General features: G+C 37.4%; 2 protein-coding genes across 4 annotated transcripts in view; one reads left to right on the forward strand and one right to left on the reverse strand.

Moving 5' to 3' along the window:
* LOC138305867 (uncharacterized) overlaps positions 1 to 4791 on the reverse strand; it is a 42988-nt gene extending 38197 nt beyond the window's left edge. Inside the window, exons 1-2 of one of the 3 annotated variants that reach the window (XM_069246131.1) lie at positions 4614 to 4790; positions 340 to 406 (exon numbers count right to left, since the gene is read on the reverse strand). The gene's annotated coding sequence lies outside the window, so the exon portion shown is untranslated. Of the gene's footprint in view, positions 1 to 339; positions 407 to 4613 lie in introns of all 3 variants that reach the window. The other 2 variants (XM_069246152.1, XM_069246137.1) reach the window with 2 other exon arrangements.
* Positions 4792 to 7174: 2383 nt separating this feature from the next.
* The window catches only part of LOC138305892 (major vault protein-like), a 52304-nt gene continuing 39092 nt past the window's right edge, over positions 7175 to 20386 (forward strand). Inside the window, exons 1-10 of the mRNA XM_069246164.1 lie at positions 7175 to 7331; positions 11871 to 12004; positions 12637 to 12700; positions 13023 to 13247; positions 13441 to 13532; positions 15251 to 15320; positions 17081 to 17175; positions 17458 to 17524; positions 18139 to 18280; positions 18496 to 18600. Coding sequence (XP_069102265.1) covers positions 7272 to 7331; positions 11871 to 12004; positions 12637 to 12700; positions 13023 to 13247; positions 13441 to 13532; positions 15251 to 15320; positions 17081 to 17175; positions 17458 to 17524; positions 18139 to 18280; positions 18496 to 18600 — 1054 coding nt within the window. The 5' untranslated portion in view covers positions 7175 to 7271. The remainder of the gene's footprint in view (positions 7332 to 11870; positions 12005 to 12636; positions 12701 to 13022; positions 13248 to 13440; positions 13533 to 15250; positions 15321 to 17080; positions 17176 to 17457; positions 17525 to 18138; positions 18281 to 18495; positions 18601 to 20386) is intronic.

A 20386-nucleotide genomic window follows, 5' to 3' on the forward strand; every position in this document is an offset into this window, starting at 1 on the left:
TAGATCACCTGTCTACAGTTTGGAGGTGTCTGTGACCAGGTATGAGTCCTATAGTTAGATCACCTGTCTACAGTTTGGAGGTGTCTGTGACCAGTCCTATATATAGATAGGGCTCTTACCTGGTCACAGACAGTATTGTGCGTAGTACTGCTAGTTGTTAATTGTAAGAGTACTAACCTATAACATATGTTACCTGTAGTATCTCTGTATGAATAAAATGGTGAGGAAGGTTCATTATATATTAATAACTTATGGTTAATTGAGATCATTTAGTCAAAGCCAATAAAGTCAACTGAATACAAATCTAGATATCAGCAGTACAATGTGTGTGGGGTATACCTTGGTAATGCCGGTGCTGATATAGCAGGACTGACGTCAAAGCACCACACCAACTCTTCGGAGCATTCTGGAGTAGACAAGTTATGTATTTATAGCCAAAGGCAGCATATGTTTTGTATAAGTTGTTGCTACAAATATGCACCAACGAATCCTCCTTCATAACACATGAACACACAATTCACGCTCTTGTGAACCCTGTTTCATTAGAGAGGAGCGAGAAATTGCATGAAAGATTGAGAGAGAATAACATCAGTGGGTAATTGATGCTCGTTTTCTTTGTCGCGGCACACCTGATCAAGTTGCCGTGGTTACCTAATGGTGGAGGAATCTCAAAATGTTCTGCAGTGGAAGTAGCACAGGGGAGGCAATGCATCTAAAATCAACCTTGTATGTCATGAAATTATGATGGTTTTATTGTTCAAGTTTATAATTAGAAAATTAATTAATTGGCAGTTTTAATTTCATGGAGTAAATTGTATGTATCAATCGGAAAGAAAGGGAGACAAATGAAATAACCCAAAGATCTTTTTTTTTTTTTTTTTGCCTTAAACCCAATTGGTACAATACTCTGACGTCTCCAATGAATGACTTCAAACAATTCTGAAGTTGTTGAAGTACTGAAGATTCTTACCGAAGATTCTATACTGCTGGATCATTTTTTAGTTGTTTGATTAGCCTAAACATCCTATTTATTCAGGACAGCCTCTCCCCCTGTATGTGATATGTTGTGTGTGTGAATGGCTTTTAAGTTTTGGCAGGCTGCCATATATTTTTGTTGTGTCTCCTTGTAAAAGTGGGACTACATGTATTGTCAATTATATAGTGGGCCTATTTTCATAGTGCTATCTCACTGAAACGTGCCACGAAAGACATCAAACAGCATACCACATTATGCTGACAACAGGCAAACCAGTTATCAGGCTGACCACATTATACTGACAACAGGCAAACCAGTTATCAGGCTGACCACATTATACTGACAACAGGCAAACCAGTTATCAGTCTGACCACATTATACTGACAACAGGCAAACCAGTTATCAGTCTGACCACATTATACTGACAACAGGCAAACCAGTTATCAGTCTGACCACATTATACTGACAACAGGTAAACCAGTTATTAGGCTGACCACATTATACTGACAGCAGGCAAACCAGTTATCAGTCTGACCACATTATACTGACAACAGGCAAACCAGTTATCAGTCTGACCACATTATACTGACAACAGGTAAACCAGTTATCAGTCTGACCACATTATACTGACAACAGGCAAACCAGTTCAGTCTGACCACATTATACTGACAACAGGCAAACCAGTTATTAGGCTGACCACATTATACTGACAACAGGTAAACCAGTTATCAGTCTGACCACATTATACTGACAACAGGCAAACCAGTTATCAGGCTGACCACATTATACTGACAACAGGTAAACCAGTTATCAGTCTGGCCACATTATACTGACAACAGGCAAACCAGTTATCAGTCTGACCACATTATACTGACAACAGGCAAACCAGTTATCAGGCTGACCGCTAAGCAGGAGCAGAAACTACCACTTTTTTAGACTATGGCATGTCTTGGCCAGGGGACAACTAAGGGTCTTCCTCAAAGGGGCGAGAGACAGAAATAGTAAGGGCTGTTGTTGATAAACTTAGCTATGTGAATATAGCTATCACAGGGAAATGACATAACAGTCAAGACTATTATGTAGACAAGGGTCTTGGGGTTCATCATCCTCGATACTCCAGGGCTTCCAATCACTTACGATCTCTACACCCCTGGACTATCTCATAGTAAAACTGGAGGCAACAGAATAGAACAGGTAATTTAGTCATTTGATGTACATCAAAAGAGCCGTATAACGGTACACTGTGGTTGACTGTGTGGCTTTGATGTTAGGCGTCGCTCTCTCTGTATTCTTCAAAGAAGTCTTTGCTAGCCTGTGATTGGTCAAATGTTTTCCGCTGAGCTGCCTTCAATTTCACTATGAGATAGTCCAGGGGTGTAGAGATCGTAAGTGATCGGAAGCCCTGGAGTATCGAGGATGGGGGTTCATTAAATCTATGCAGAGATGTTAGTCTCAAAATGTTGGACAGGTGTGTAGAAGGACACCAACAAAAAGGAATATATGAGGTTGGAAAACAGTGAGATACTAATGGTGAAAGTAGCATAGGTAGTGTTTGGAATCGGTTGAAATTTCTTGTATGTTTTACTGATCGAATATTTATACACTTTCGTTTATTATGATGTCGGACAATTCAGAAGAAACTCGATTACAGATTTCTTACTTGATTAATTGGTCAAACACCCCAAACCAACGATACCCGATGACTTGATTAAACGGAACACCACTAAGTATAGGTGTGTATGGAGACAGTCTGGAGCGTCAAATGTGAAATAGTATTATTAACAACTAGGTGAAATAAGGATTGGTGACACACAGCATAAAAGGATAGGAACCTATAGGGACTATGACAGCGTGCTATTTTTAATACTGTTATTCACAGTTTTCATATATCAGTTGTGAATGTTCAACCAACTAACCTAAATTTCTAAACATTAGTAAGATGGTGTGTTAATTTGTCCAGCGTTGAGTTCACCTTCTGTGTCTGTAAAACAAATGTACAGTATACATTTACCAGCATTTTCTCTGATAAACTGAGATATTGCCTTAAAATGACTTATCTTTGATATGTTGATACGTTACGCTTCAATACTTGCATAACGTAGAGTATTGTAGTGAGAGCGGAATTACAAGTCTAATTTTAATTAGCAGTGGCGTAGGAAGATGAAACGTAATGGGGGGGCAACGATCCTCAATATTTTGTAACAACCCCCCCCCATCGCGCGCCCCGCACCCACATAAGATACTTCATATACTTATTACATATGCTAACATGAAATTTATGAATACGCAAATTAGCATGCGAGTATGGGGGGTCCGAAGTATCCCCTGGAAAAATATTAGAATTTAGAATGACTGAGGTGAGCTTTACAATGTATTTTGATGATTTTTCGAGCGCTGAAGACGCGAGATTTTGGTGATTGAGGGATCCGGGGGTCTCCCCGGGGAAAAAATTATACGATTTAGAGTGGCAGAGAAGAGTTTTACGATACATTTTGCTGATTTTGCGAGCGCTGAAGGCGCCAAATTTTGGTGTTTGGGGGGTCCGGGGGTCTCCCCCGGGAAAAATTTTACGATTTAGAATGGCTGAAATGAGTTTTACGATGTACTTTGATGAATTTGCGAGCACCGAAGGCGTGAGATTTTGTTGTTTGGGAGGTCCTGGGTACTCCCCCGGGAAAAATTTTACGATTCAGAATGACTGAGATGAGATTTAGATGCATTTTGTTGAATTAGCGAGCGCCGTAGGCGCGAGATTTTGTTTGTTTTTTGGGGCGGGGGGTCTCCCCCCCGTGAAAAAATATTACGATTTTGTATTTTGATGATTTTTAAGAGTTCTTAACATGGTATTTTTTTTTTATTTAAAGTTACCTGCTATGAAATGATAATTGTGAGTGTCGGCATATACCATTATGCAACCCAGCTCGTTCTGAACATACCGGATTCACACCATCGTCACTCAAAATAATAATGAATTGATTGTCTAGCTAAGACATATAAACAAATTAATCTTTTAAGAAACATTTTTTGAAATAGTATAATCCCTTGATAGACATTTTTAGTCTAGTTCATGTGTATTGAATTTTCATTATTAAAGGTTTGAACATTACTTGCTTGAACGTTTTAGGAAACGCGCCGCGCAGCGGAAAATTTTCTAAAAATTAAGTACAAAAATGTGCAGGATGACACTTTTTTCTTTCAAATATCCTTTTTTTAGAACATTTCACTCAGCGAAAATGGGGGGGCAAAAAGACATGTTTGCCCCCCCCCGCTTCCTACGCCCCTGATTAGATTGGAATATGTTCTAAATCAAAAGATGAACACACGTTTTGTTGAAAAGATAAATACTAGTTATTATCTATATGTAATATACATTATATAACAAAAGCATCGTATGTACATTGTGTTCTGTTCTATGTGGTACCTATGTGGTACAGATTTATCTATATCATATGACAAGTCATTATACAGAGTATGGAATGTGTTATTGTGTTGTAATATGCTGTGTGTTTACACGTGCTACATCATTGTTTAGACACATGCATGCACACGAGTGTGATTTAAAATTGTATATTTACACATATTTACACATTTACATATCTCACACATATGCACGTGTAATAGACATGCACGTTCTTACCTTCTGTAAATAGCTACTGTACGTCAGAATAACAACAGTACAACACATGCCGAGTACAGCCGCATCTTCTGTTCACAGCCTCAGGGCAGCTCTTACCCGAACATCGGTACGCCCCAGCTCATCTCACGCGGCGAGATGCTGATGTTGGACTGATCCATTGTCAGCCAGAGGGGAGGCAGGTCTATCGGCCACTAATATTCCACACGCATGTTGGTATTTTATCAGATAAGCATTGATTCATCTCTGTTTGCATGTCGCTGGACCAGCTCTAACTAAACTCTAGTCATTATTTGTTACTCGAGAGAAATTAAATATAAAGCAATCCAATACATGTTCACTGTGTGGTTTCTTCTTTGATGGCATTTTTGGAAGAAAGAAAAAAGAGTATTTGGGATGTGAATGTGCCTTAGAAGGGGATGAGATTTTTTCGAGTAATCTTATTTCGACCACTCGAGTTTTATCTCATTATCTAATTTAGCAACAATTTGTCTCTGAATATTATCCCAACCCAGTATAAATGATTTTACCTTTCCAGATAAATGATAAAATGCGCGCCAACGCACTTCTATTCAGCTCCAATATACATATTTGGACAGATCCAATGTTTCAGGGTCTGGATAAAAAATCGACAAAACTGTTATTTCTTCATGTTGTTCATAACATAAATATATGTTTTTATTATCAATTTGTTTAAAAAATCAACATCCATTAGAACGTCTAAAAGTCGCCTGGATAGGTTCAAATGTAAACTATGAGTAATTCTCAGATCCCTTTTAATAATTGTTGTAACCTCCATTACTGGCAATGTTTGTTGTTTTGCACATGATGAGAAATTATTGGATTTTATCATGTATATTTCATCTTTGACGACGGTCTCAAATTCAACAGCCATGTTTTGTTGGCCTTATTTTTTATGAGCGTCATAAGAATTCCGCTTTTACAAGTAATATTCATGAACATCGAGCTCATGTTTATTAAAGATTCATCATAGCGTCTTTTGAGGTTCATTTACGTTGAAAATATATCGGCGTAACATCTCGAAGTTTGTTTCCATCATAAAATGCCACGTGTTGAGTAAAACTCTTATCAAATAGAACTGTTGTGCATGGAATTAGTTACAGTTTAATATTAATTTGGACCCACCAGAGTGCCCATAGACATTTTTTTACATTGTAATGGTCTATATAAAAAGTACAATGTAGAATACAAATTTACAGATTTTTATCTAAACCCCTAAAACGTCTACAATGGTCTATGTATAAACTGTAACTATTTGTCATATCTGTGTCTGGAATTGGTGGAAGCATCTTGTTCTGGTATAGATTACAGACATATTTATATGCTTTATTAGTGATTGTGATTATTGGCAATAAGTTTCACTGAAATCCCTTTAGTAGTTAAGGAGTAGCCGTTTTAGGATTTCGTAACAAAGAAGCATAACTCTGAAAATGGTGGGGTATCTTGTTCCGACATCTACACTATATAAGGATTATTATGACAAAGTTTCAATGAAATCACACATGTAGTTTAGGTGTAGTAGTTGGTCGGACATTAGACATCAGATTGACGGACTGATGAGTGTGTTTCTGTAACATATACATGTACAAAGTTTCCTAATGCGACTTGATATCACTACAGATCACTAAACTGTTTCCTGGTAATTATATAGCATTCCCCTGTGCTAATAAGATAATCAGGTTTATACATATATATATTTCAGGTTTCGTCAGATACAGAACTTTACATGTTTGCTCGGCTACACAGTGACTTGATACGAATTTTCAACCAATGGTCTTGATCTATTGACTGTTCGGTTGAAAATGCCGAGTCCCTGTGCACACGACATTATTTATTCCTGACTTTACCGACACACATCGTCGATATATCGAGGATAACCGACACACATCGTCGATATATCGAGGATAACCGACACACATCGTCGATATATCGAGGATAACCGACACACATCGTCGATATATCGAGGATAACCGACACACATCGTCGATATATCGAGGATAACCGACACATTGTTGGCAAGTGTCCTTCTGTAGATATACTCTGTATGGTTTTATCATATATTATTTAAATATACGTAAATACTTTTTTTGCTACAACACTCTTATTGGTAGAATACAGATCCTTGTTCTAGGGGAACACATATCGCTATGGAATGAGGGTAAATATCTTTATGTCTTCTTTTTTTTCATCATCTTTGTATATATCATTAAACAATTTTTTTTGAAATGATTAACTGATGATTTATGCAAAATATCGGCATTTTTCGGATCCTGATTCCAATACCCAAATATAGGCCTATCATAGCTCTATCCGTGTACGTGCTAATTAGTTGTCTTACTCAGCAGGAATATGACTAATAAAGCTAGTTGTTTTATTTTATTTCATTTTGGGTTTTTTTTAATTTATTTATTAACTGAAGAAGAAGAAGAAATTCTATGTTAATATTCTTCCTTGGTTCGCTGTAGATCACAGTGTATGAACATAGACGTAGATGACATAGAAGAGCGATCTGGTTTTTATCCGCAATAAATATCTGCGTAATACACTCTACCAAAACCGGTGTTGCATGCGGAAGTGAAACTAGACTGGTAAACAAACGTCATCGACAAGAATAGACATAGAAAACGAAAAGTCTTAGAAATGGCTACAGACGGCATTATCGGTCTAAAACCACATTTTTATGTGCATGTGACTGATTTAGTAAGTATCAAACAAACTTAAACAACTGTCAACTTATGTTTTTCAATATTTGCTTTGAAGTGTGGATTTTGCAGTTTTGGTTTATTACCTAAATAATTTTGACAGGACCACGATTGTCGCCCATTCTGTCAAATCAGCATTATTACTCAGCTAACTAGCCTCTTAAAATTTTCTGTAAATCAATTTGCTTCAATATGGATATTTAGTGCTAAAATTAACATTGTACTAAGTTAACAGTAAATAATTGGCACTGTTGAAGATATTACCTTCTGACTTTTCCTGAATGAAAAATTCAGTCAGAAGGTGATATCTTTTCCGCTACAACAGTAGCTACGTAGCTACTGAAAGAGCCTCAAAGTTCATGTAATGGCTTTAACCAGTGATATTTTGCAAGCCTAAAACGCATTACTGTGATGCAATTGAACAGAACTGATTTCATTAATTGTTGGTATATACCCTGGCTAACTGTCAGTCTTACTGTTGATAAGTAATTTGTGAAAGACTGCTTGTAAATTTCAGTAAAATAAGAGAAAAATGTATATTTCTGGAGAAGACATAGAACTCGTGTGAATTGCATTGATGTCACCAAATAAACATGCTATCGTGTTCAGTAGTGACTATGCCAGGTACTCCAACAGTTTGTTTGGCAAAATCGGACCAGCGAATAGCGCAGGAGCGTATTGTTGTAAATGCAAATGGCTGCTTTAAATGGCGGATCACAAATATAGCATATAAGAAGACATTTTAATTGATACAAGTGCTCTTATATACACTATAAGGTACTCTGAACATGACAAGAAGAATATTTACGAAAAAAATAGTTAAAATGTGGACTTTGAGGCTCTTTCCAGAAATTTGCATTTTTCGCCCCAAACAGATTGTTTGAACTATTTTTTTCGTGAAGAGTCTTCTTGTTATGTTCAGAGTACCTTATGGTGTCTATAAAAAACATTTGTATCAATTGAGATGGCTTCTTATATGCGATATTTTCGATCCGCCATTTATAGCAGCCATTTGCATTTACTACACTAGGCTTCTGCGCTATTTGCTGGTCCGATTTTGCCAAACAAACTGTTGGAGTACCTGGCATATTCACAACTGAACACGATTGCATGATTATTTGGTTCCATCAATGCAATTCACACGAGTTCTATGTCTTCTCCAGAAATATACATTTTTCTCATATTTTACTGTATTTTACACGCAGCTTCACAAATTACATATCAACAGTAAGACTGACAGTTAGACAGGGTATATACCAACAATTAATGAAATTAGTTCTGTTCAATTGCAGCACAGTAATGAGTTTTAGGCTTGCAAAATATCACTGTTTAAAGCCATTACATGAACCTTAAGGTGCCCTAAAATGTAATTTATATTACAAAGTACAATGCAAATTAAGGTCGTCAATGTGACTACATGCAAATGAAGATTTTTTTAGCTGGGGACTACAGTAATATACATGTAGTCCTCCTCTATACTTCACAGGTTACTATCACTGACATTATATCCACCCCTGTACTATCTCATAGTAAAACTGAAGGCAACAGGTAATTATGGTTCTTCAGTAAGCATCAAAGGAATTAAATAACGATACATTAAAGGATTTGTGCAGCCAAATTTTTTTTTTTTGATAATATGTCAGGATATTGCTTTGGATGAATGGAAAATCAAGTCCCAGCCAACGAATCGCCTAGCTCTTAGCGCTATCGGTTGGTTTTGGTCGTGATTTACGGGTAGTGTCGACTACGATTCAGACATAATGAGCTAGGCGGTCATGTGGTATTGTGATGTCACAGTAGTCCGCGGCTACACAAGGTAAGCCCAGTACTATACATCTATACAGCACATACGTTATAGATCTACAATTTGAGTTTTTCGAGTAAATGATTATTCTAGCTTTATGACGTAGATATTTTCAGTTTCAAAACATTCCATTTACAACATTTCAAACATTCAAACAAGCATATATCTAACTTTAGATTAGATAATCAATCCAATTTGATAGCGATGTCAAAATGTTGTTCGGATCAGTCTGGACTGAGATTTAGATAGCATATTGTGTAAATTTCTGTGTAATAAATTTTTTTTTATAATGTAGCACTATCTTTTTACGAGTAAAATCACAAAAAAAAGCATGAATATATCTAGAATGCGTGTTTTTATTTCAAACTTCTGTCATAACGATGCAAACACGGCACAGTTTTTGAGTAAAAATAAAATGCGGACGGTTGTCAGTTATGTGATATTGGAATAATAACAGTACCGATCTTATACCGAAAATAATATGTATATCTATATTGTTGCCTTTGAAACTTTATCTATAAAGTTTACTAAAAAGCAGAAATACACCAATGATATTTCTGACATATGTTTTTAAATTACAGTATATGTGTAGATTTAAAAGAAAATCATTATTTCAAAATTATGCTAAATCCTTAAAATAGCCTATTCATTGTCGATCTTTTTGTATATCATACCGAGATTTAAATAGTGTGATATATGAACATACTTAGTGATATTTAAATAAGTATATTTAGTGTGGTAATGCTATAACCCTTCTTGTATGACTATACATGTAGATCGAAACGGTGAAAATACATGCTTAGAATTCTTACTAATATTACGGAAATTGCTATATGCCACGATTCCGTTATTACAGTACTTTACTGGCATAATTTTTAAGGTTAAACCTTTACTTCAAATAGTTCTTAGAGCCATGTTTGTTTTTGAATAAGTCAACTTCCATTATTGTTTTACCTGTGTACGACATATATATATATACATGTAATATACATTCCTAGGTATGATCAGGGATATTTTATTTCCATTTGCTTTTACACCTTCATTTAAAAAAAAGAGGTGACAATAAAAAAAACCTAGAAAATAGATGTACGGGGTTTCCATAATTCAAATCACAATCCAATTAACGGATGTCCTAACCTGATTGACAGTAAGACAATACCAAATACCCGATACAGTCCACCGAATAGCAAATTGCCCGCGGCCAGGTAATTACAGGTGAGTTCGATGAATGGCGTTGTGTACAGGTAAACAACATCCTGGTCCAGTTATTACATAACTATCAAACCAAAGGCATGGTTAATTATATATCTATATCGGTGTATCTATTCGTATATTGATTAAGAATTGAAAGCGATCGCACTGTCTAAAAAAAAATAGTTTGTTTTGCTTAATATTCCAATATTTTGATCTTTTATAATATCAAAAATAAATTCTTTCTACCACACGTTGAAACATATAACGGAATTGTAATAAATGTATCTCCATTTATTCGGTTAGCAACACACAACACAATGTTTGTAATGATCAATCATCGGTGTCAGGGTGTGTACGCACGTCAAGCATCATATCATTGATGCTTTAATCAAGGATTTCTTTACTTGTTACGTAACATTTCATTTTACACTCACAAACTTTGCAATTCACAATGAATCAAAGAACTACAGGAAAATACTATCTAATTAAAGTTTATTCGTTGCTGAACTCCTCGACAAAAAAAATCCGAAACTTTTATTTCTGTGCGGATTTTCTTTCATAATTACACGAAGATACCTTCTATTAGAGCATAAATTAGAGTATTTGAAACATCGAATTTCACTCTTTTAGTTATTTACATTCGAGCCAAAGTTATCGTACGATTAACCTCATTCAAAAGTAATCATTAAAAATCGTTGATCGGCTTTTCCTGTAACCGTCGATATAAGTGATAGCACATCAGTTATAGTACAGCTATAAGCCACGGACTATTATGACGTCACACGGTTTAGAGCTAGAAAATATGCATAATTGGGTGGTCAGAAAATTTGACCTCGATATCGACGGCTTACAGGTTATACCGGTCGCGCGCGGCATGGAGAGGTTTCTACACGTGCTAATAAAGCCATTTCCAGCATAAACTGAAATTATCATTTTTGACTGCACAAATCCTTTAATATGGTTGACTGTGTTGCTTTGAAGTTGGGCATCATATCTCTGTAATTTTCAAAGGAAGTCTCTGCAGGCCTGTGATTGGTCAGTTTTATCTCCGGAACTGCCTCTAGTTTTACTATGAGATAGTCCAGGGATAGATACATATATGATGTCAGTGATTATAACCCCTGGAGTATCAAAGATGAGTAAACTTGATCAGGACTACTAGTTAACCACTAGGTTAAGACTTTGTGTGAACTGTGAAGATCGTAAACTGATAGTGCTTTGGTAGGCTGAGACTAACTAGAGTAAACCAGCATGAGTGAGCTTAAAAGTGATTGATATTGCAGTAGTTTAGTGCACTATTTATATGTAATTTAACATACTTTAAGACCCCTGGTGCACTTGGGACATCAAAAGTGATTGGTATATATGTTATATAACTTGTTTTGCAATCAATGTATACTATTGATTTAAGTTTATGATATATTATATAATATATACTAGAATTTAAACAGATCTATTTACCTGTACACAATTTTAGAATAAAACTGACCCTGAACGTATGATCCTTATAATGGTGCTATGTGTTTTGTCTTCCAACAGAACAAAAACATCACCAGCCTTGTAATCGGTCCAACAACAGTTGTACTAAAGAACAATGAACAGCTCCACCGAGGACCACTACCCATGATCAAAGTGCCTCCAGGCCACTACTGTGTCATCGAAAACCCTTGCATGTAGGTTATTATTGATGAATGATCTTAATGTGAAATTTGACCGTCAGATGTGAAACTTGTTAATGCAGTCAAACCTGTCTAAAAGGACCACTGAAGGGGAAACAGCAAAATGGTCACTATAGACAGGTTCCCTTTATAGACAGGTTGAGTCTTTCTTGCCAACCAGACAGCCAGTAAATATAACAGAAATATATCAATGCAAAACAGACCTGCTCTTGGATATTTATATATTTCCATGCATTATTTAAGAACTAATTATTTCAATATATATCTGTGATATGCATCTGTTTCATTTATTTTTTAATGTTTGAATTGGGCTTTCAAATACAATCGGAAAACTCGACATAAAAAAATCAACTTGTTTAATACTAATTGATAGTAGAAATTTTTTGATTTTAAATCAGTCTATATCAGGACTGGTTTACATGTCTCTGAATTATCTCATTTTATACACTTTTATACACTATAAACGTAGAACATGTAAAATTTAACTTAATTGACAAGTTGTATTAGCTAGAAAGTTATTGTTGATCTTTAAGCTATGGAAGTATTATCTAGAATTATTTTTTCACAACTTCAGGACATAATTGCAATAGCCATGCAATGATCAAAGAATTGTTATCTTTTTCCAGAAACTATGTACCCGGACAAGTATGCAAAAACCTTCTGGGACAAACACAGGTTAAATTCCACCAGGTGGGTTGTCATACAAAATTCATCCACTTTCTAATTCTAGAAAACATAAATTGTTCCTCACATTTTGAAATTATCAAATATTCCACAGATGACACAAGAGACAATGCTATCATTGTGTTAATGATATCAATATATAAACAGATTGAATGCCATCATAGACTCCACAGGAGATATCTATTTATTGTACTAAAGCAAGTGACCTGAATGAATCTCTTCATGGATATTAGTGACCAGTACTGCAGATGATAGAAACTGAGATTCTGAAATTTGTGGTGAGTTATTATTATGTATAAGAACAGGTGGTCTGTATTTGTTGTTGTAGGCACCATTTCCACTGTTGCCAGGTGAGTCCCTGTATGGCGCCCCTAATTACCAGATGGGCAGGGAAAGCTACATGTCCGCCATGAAGCCCATCCCTGTAGTCAAGGCCGACCATGCAATAAGACTGAAAGCTATACTCGACTTTGAAGATGAGATAGGGAAATACCAAGCCGGTGACCAATGGCAACTGAACGGCCCACTTAGTTACAAACCTCGTCCTGAGGTGGTGAGCGATAGTTTCATCAATTGTAAAGGTTCAGACATATTGTATTAAAACTGGTTCTCTAAATTTAGATATCCTTATATTACCAGTAAATAAATACTAATATGTGGATGTTATCTGTGATCTCAAAGTCAAACCACTTTCCCTTGTTACTTATTTTCTCTAATCCCTTTGTTTCCCCTTGTATATTTTGTAGGAGATTGAAAAGATTGTTGACCCTGTTGTGATTCGGATGGGGGAAGCACTGAAACTTCGAGCAACTCAGGACTTCACAGATCGTAATGGGACGTAAGTCAAGTTACTCATTTGTATGGCTTGACAAAATGATACAGCAGATAATTTCTTATAAACTATTTAATTTGTATATATGCTTTCACAAATCCATTTAGCTACAAGATTGTTGATGGTTGATATTTATTAATACAGACATTTGGTGAGTACCTCTGGTACTGATTTATTAACCTGACAGAATTTGTTGATGGTTGATCCATTGTAATTATAATATTTATTACCTGGTGGAATCAATTACGGTAAACCTCCGGTTAATTCGAACCGCCGGATAGTTCGAACACACAATTTTTTCCAGAAAAACGGTAATTTTTTAGCTAGTGATAGTTCGAACACTGACTTTTTATAATCAATCCTATTTCGGATAGTTCGAACACATCAAATTATGAACGTAAAAGTAAGATTTTTGACGGCAAACCGGCGCAATGGGGTCCCTAAAAATGGCAATATATTTTGCATATTGCAACAGTCTTGATGTTTGGAATAAAGATTGTATAAATGACCATTATAATGACCATACGACAGATTAGTAATGAACATTTTAAGCCATAAATAAAAATTATTTATGCCGATATATCGTACACAAAGCAGCAAGGCCAAATGTTTAATCTTAGGCCCCGACAATGTATATTTAAATTCGCTGTACCTGATGGAAACACGTGGAAGAAATCGCCAATGTTTGTTAAGTCCAATCTAGATACGGATATCAGTTTATGTCGACATTAAAATATGCAATCAATCTATCTTTAATCAGCCAATCAAGGTGTTAAATTACCTGTAAACATGTGCCTCACGCTGGCTTGGACAGGCCAGTTACGAGGTGTCACAGCGAGCATCAAAAGCCAGCCGCTGGGTCACAGCAAGTGAGTGTGATTACATATTCAGCTCCAGCCAAAACAATCCACGTGTTGGGTAATTGAACAATAGATACGTAGCTTTTCATCAGGTTAAAACTAGTTACGTAATTTTAGAAGCAGACAATATGCAATCGGGTTTTGGACAATCTGACAGTCACAGTGCGCATGTGACCTAATTTTACGAAATGAATGTAAACAAATATTTTCAACAGCAGTTTCGTAAATGCAACCAGATTTTCTTTACGTTTGTTACGAAATATAAAAAAGATCTAACTAGATTTTCTGTGGTTTAAATAAAGTTTCTATCTCAGTTAACGGACGTCGATGTAAATTATAGGCCGCGATCGTGAACGGTGCTGTTTGGGGCCTTGTCCACGTGCACATATGCATGCGGCTTCTGCTACGCAATTAATTATTAATTCACCAATTAGATGCTCATGTATACGAGAAAATGGTTGAATATGATATCTTCAGGAATACTTTCCCTATAGATTTTCTGCCTTACATTGTTTATGCCAGGTACATCGGTACAAAACTGGTTTTTACCGATTTCAACTCGGATAGTTCGAACTCAAGATTTTTTCCTGAAGCTTAATTTCGGATAATTCGAACTGGTCCATAAATATTTATTTAATTTAGTTCGAACTAACCGAAGGTTTACCGTAAGTATGAAATGAGGATGAGGAGTCTAAAGAAAATGACTTCAAACTTAATCTACAGTATTTGGTTTATTCTGCATGTAATTTACTCTTTTATTATAAAATGTGTTAACCGGTATGTTACTATTCCTATAAAATGTGTTTATGTTTTCAGGAAAAAATCTAAAATTATAATTCCATGTTTTTGTGATCTGTTTTGTAGGCAGCGTGTTACTGGTGAGGAATGGATGCATTACATTTCAGGAGCCTATCTACCAGATGTTTTTGAAGAGGTGTGACTATTTGTTCGTTTCATTGTTTTCTGTCCTTTAAACAGCTGTCATAGTTCAAGAATGTGCTTAATGAGAGCTTCATGAGAAAAACCGAGTTATATGGTCAGGAAGTGGTAATGGCAGACTGTGTAATCAGACTCCTGAACCACTGTCACCAAAGCACTATTAACTCCTATTGACAGTGATGTTGTGTGAAGAATGATGTAATCTTTGTTATAGAGAAATACTATGTAAACAAAATGTTATTATTATGAATTAATATTTTACTCTCAGATTTTTAGCCCACCATCATCAGATTGTGGGCTATTCAAATCGCTTTTTGTCCGTGGTCCGTGGTCCTTCCTTCCGTCCGTCCGTCTGTTAACAATTCTTGTTATCGCTATTTCTCAGAAAGTACTGAAGGGATCTGTCTCACATTTCATATATAGGTTCCCCTAGGGCCCTAGTTGTGCATATTGCATTTTGGGACCAATCGGTCAACAAGATGGCCGCCAGGCAGCCATCTTGGATTTTGATACTTAAAGTTTGTTATCGCTATTTCTCAGAAAGTACTGAAGGGATCTGTCTCAAATTTCATATGTAGGTTCCCCTAGGGCTCTAGTTGTGCAGATTGCATTTTGGGACCAATCAGTCGACAAGATGGCCACCAGGCAGCCATCTTGGATTTTGATACTTAAAGTTTGTTATCGCTATTTCTGAGAAAGTACTGAAGGGATCGGTCTCAAATTTTATATGTATGTTCTCCTAGGGCCCTAGTTGTGCATATTGCATTTTGGGACCAATCGGTCAACAAGATGGCCGCCAGTCAGCCATCTTGGATTTTGATAGTTAAAGTTTGTTATCGCTATATCTCAGAAAGTACTGAAGGGATCTTTCTCAAATTTCATATGTAGGTTCCCCTAGGGCTCTAGTTGTGCATATTGCGTTTTGGGACCGTTCGGTCAACAAGATGGCCGCCAGGCAGCCATCTTGGATTTTGATAGTTAAAGATTGTTATCGCTATATCTCACAAAGTACTGAAGGGATGTGTCTCAAATTTCATATGTAGGTTCCCCTAGGGCTCTAGTTGTGCATAATGCGTTTTTGGATCGATCGGTCAACAAAATGGCCGCCAGGCAGCCATCTTGGATTTTGCTATATCTCAGAAAGTACTGAAGGGCTCTAGTTCTCAAATTTCATATGTAGGTTCCCCTAGGGCTCTAGTTGTGCATAATGCGTTTTTGGATCTATCGGTCAACAAAATGGCCGCCAGGCTGCCATCTTTGATTTTGACAGTTAAAGATTGTTATCGCTATTTCTCAGAAAGTATTGAATGAATCTGTCTCAAATTTCATATATAGGTTCCCCTAGGGCCCCAGTTGTGCATATTTCGATTTGGGACCGATCAATCAACAAGATGGCCGCCAAGGAGCCATCTTGGATTTTGATAGTTGAAATTTGTTTCTGCTATTTCTCAGAAAGTACTGAAGCGATCTGTCTCAAATTTTATATATAGTATGTTTGCAAAAGTTTGAAAAGCAGAGAAAAGATCCCTCTTTCCATTGTCAGACATAGATCATTCTTTGGTGGGCGCCAAGATTCCTCTGGGATCTCTTGTTAAAAATTTTTTTTCTTATTTATCATTCAAGAATTTTGGATGGTTGTGACCATTCTAGATATGTCTGGTTTGACAATAACTTTGACTTTTTACTTCATAATTAATTTATACTCAGTCTAATTTGAAATCTTGTGAATAATGACATTGGTTGTTATGGTTACAGGTATTGGGGATTGAGAAGGAAATCACATTGACACCAGATCTAGGATTGAGACTACGAGCCACACAATCAACAACAGACAGACTGGGCGTCAAAAGGTATTCTCCTTAGGATGGAGTCATATATATAGTATCAGATTTGCAGAAAAAGTTTTTGTAATTTAATCTTAGGATTTTTGCACATCTCTTCTGGAAGACATTTTACAGTACAATTGTGTGCTAAAATTAAATATATGTGTACTAGTGTGAGAAGTGGTAAATAGGATATATACATTACATTATGTTATATAATTACACACGTATAAGCATAGATGGTATTTCTTTAATATTGACCTGGAAATTGACAATACAGGACCCTTTGGGCCTTTTATTTCTTTTCAGACTTGTTGGTGAGGAGTGGCTAGTGACCGGTGAAGATATTGACCAATACTTACCAGAAATAGGAGTGGTCAGTTGAAATGGCTCTATTGTAATGTTTTTCATCACTTTTACTCTATATAACACGACAATTGTGTGTTCAGAGAAAATGGTCAGATGGTAAGAAAGTCCATTTAGCTGTTTGACCAAAATTTCTTGACACAAAAGTACCAGTTTTAGTCACCTCTATTTGCTATTATACATCTGTCTGTCTGTAGAAACAGCAAGCGACCTTCCACTACTCCTTAGTTAATGAAGGGATTTCAATGAAACTTGGTTGCATTAATGCTAACACAGTGTAGATGTGTGTAAATTGGCCTCCTGAATTCAAATTTCTTGACCTTAATCGATGCTTATTTACCAAGGCAAGCTTTCTTCAAGAAATCCTGATATAAGTTTTTGTTTGGTCATGCATAATTCATATCAAGTAGATTTGACATCTGAATATGCTTACCAATGAAGATTTTGTTGGGGGGAGGGGGGGGGGGATTATGTATTGCATAAAGTAGAACCTTATTGAGCTGAGCGTTGGTTTCCAGGTAGCTTATATACAGAGAGCATGTCTAGAGTTCAGAGAAGCAGGTTTGATTCCCATTCTGTTTTTTATTGTTCCTGTATCAGTTGGTTTGTTACTTGATTTAACAGGAGATTGTCAATAAGGAGAATCGTGTGGTAGTTAAGAAAGGAGAGTATTGTATTGTACAAGATGTCGTTGATAGCAACTGTAAACCACAACTCGGCAAACGAGAGCTACGAAAAGGTTGTTGCAGTTTCTTCCTCCATCCAGGTAAACATGTCTATCATTGTTTTTAGAAATTATGGTTATAGAATTTTTTTTGGCAAATATATAAAAATTTTGATTGCCTGTATCTCCAGAAAACAATAATGTATAAGAAGACTGAGAAATAGTTGAGAATTGGCAGGCAGTTGCATTGCTCTATGTTTTATCATTCTTAATGTGATAGTTGTTTCATTACTCATATTCATATCTGTACATTTTAGGAGAATCACTTGAGAAAGGCAAAGTTCAAAGTGCATACATCCTGTCTGAAAATGAGGCTGTGATACTTCAGGCTGAGGAGGAGATCGTAGAAAAGTCCGGAAAAGGTAATGTACATAAATTAGCCCTAATATCCTTCCTTTATCTCCCCTATACCCATACAGCTGTATAATTCCTGTCTTCATCCAAGTATACCTGATCTCACCTAAGTATTTCTACCCTGACCATAGTGTAAAAACCAATCCAAGTGTCCTTCCCCAAACCAAGTATCACTGCTCATATCGACATACCTGATATACTAACTACCATCTGAGTATCCTGCATGTTCTAGTCCTTTTGGGGTATCCCTGTCTTAATACAAGTGTATCTATCCAGGTATCACAGGCCCTTATCTAAGAATTCCTACCTTTCCCCCAGTATATATCCATGCCCCCATCCTAGTACCCCTGCCCTACCCATTTAGCCCCCATCTGAGTATCCCTACCTTTCCCCCAGTATATATCCATGCCGCCATCCTAGTACCCCTTCCCTACCCATCTAGCCCCCATCTGAGTATCCCTACCTCTGCCCCAGTATATATCCAGGTCCCCATCCTAGTACCCCTGCCATACCCATCTAGCCCCCATCTGAGTATCCCTACCTCTGCCCCAGTATATATCCATGTCCCCATCCTAGTACCCCTGCCCTACCCATCTACCCCCATTTGAGTATCCCTACCTCTGCCCCAGTATATATCCATGTCCCCATCCTAGTACCCCTGCCATACCCATCTAGCCCCCATCTGAGTATCCCTACCTCTGCCCCAGTATATATCCATGTCCCCATCCTAGTACCCCTGCCCTACCCATTTAGCCCCTATCTAAGTATCCCTACCTCTCCCCCAGTATATATCCATGTCCCCATCCTAGTACCCCTGCCATACCCATCTAGCCCTCATCTGAGTATTCCTACCTCTGCCCCAGTATATATCCATGTCCCCATCCTAGTACCCCTGCCCTACCCATTTAGCCCCATCAAAGTATCCATACCACTCTCCCAGTATATATCCATGTCCCCATTCTAGTACCCTTGCCCTACCCATCTAGCCCCCATCTAAATATCCCTACCTCTCCCCCAGTATATATCCATGTTCCCATCCTAGTACCCCTGCCCTACCCATCTAACTCCATCTGAGTATCCATACCTCTCCCCCAATATATATCCATGTCCCCATCCTAGTACCACTGTCCTACCCATCTAGCCCCATCTAAGTATCCCTACCTCTGCCCCAGTATATATCCATGCCCTCATCCTAGTACCCCTGTCCTACCCATCTAGCCCCATCAAAGTATCCCTACTACTCCCCCAGTATATATCCATGTCCCAATCCTAGTACCCCTGCCCTACCCATCTAGCTCCATCTAAGTATCCCTACCTCTGCCCCAGTATATATCCATGCCCTCATCCTACTACCCCTGCCCTACCCATTTAGCCCCATCTAAGTATCCCTACCTCTCCCCTTGTATATATCCATGTCCCCATCCTAGTACCCCTGCCCTACCCATTTAGCCCCATCAAAGTATCCCTACCACTCCACCAGTATATATCCATGTCCCCATCCTAGTTCCCTTGCCCTACCCATCTAGCCCCCATCTGAGTATCCCTACCTCTGCCCCAGTATATATCCATGTCCCATTCCTAGTACCCCTGCCCTACCCCTACCAATCTAGCCCCCGTCTGAGTATCCCTACCTCTGCCCCAGTATATATCCATGCCCCCATCCTAGTAGTAACCCTGCCATACCCATCTAGCCCCCATCTGAGTATCCCTACCTCTCCCCCAGTATATATCCTTGTCCCCATTCTAGTACCCCTGCCCTACCCATCTACCCCCATCTGAGTATCCCTACCTCTG

The sequence above is a fragment of the Argopecten irradians genome, chromosome 1 (assembly GCF_041381155.1).
Source record: "Argopecten irradians isolate NY chromosome 1, Ai_NY, whole genome shotgun sequence".
NCBI classification, from domain to species: domain Eukaryota; kingdom Metazoa; phylum Mollusca; class Bivalvia; order Pectinida; family Pectinidae; genus Argopecten; species Argopecten irradians.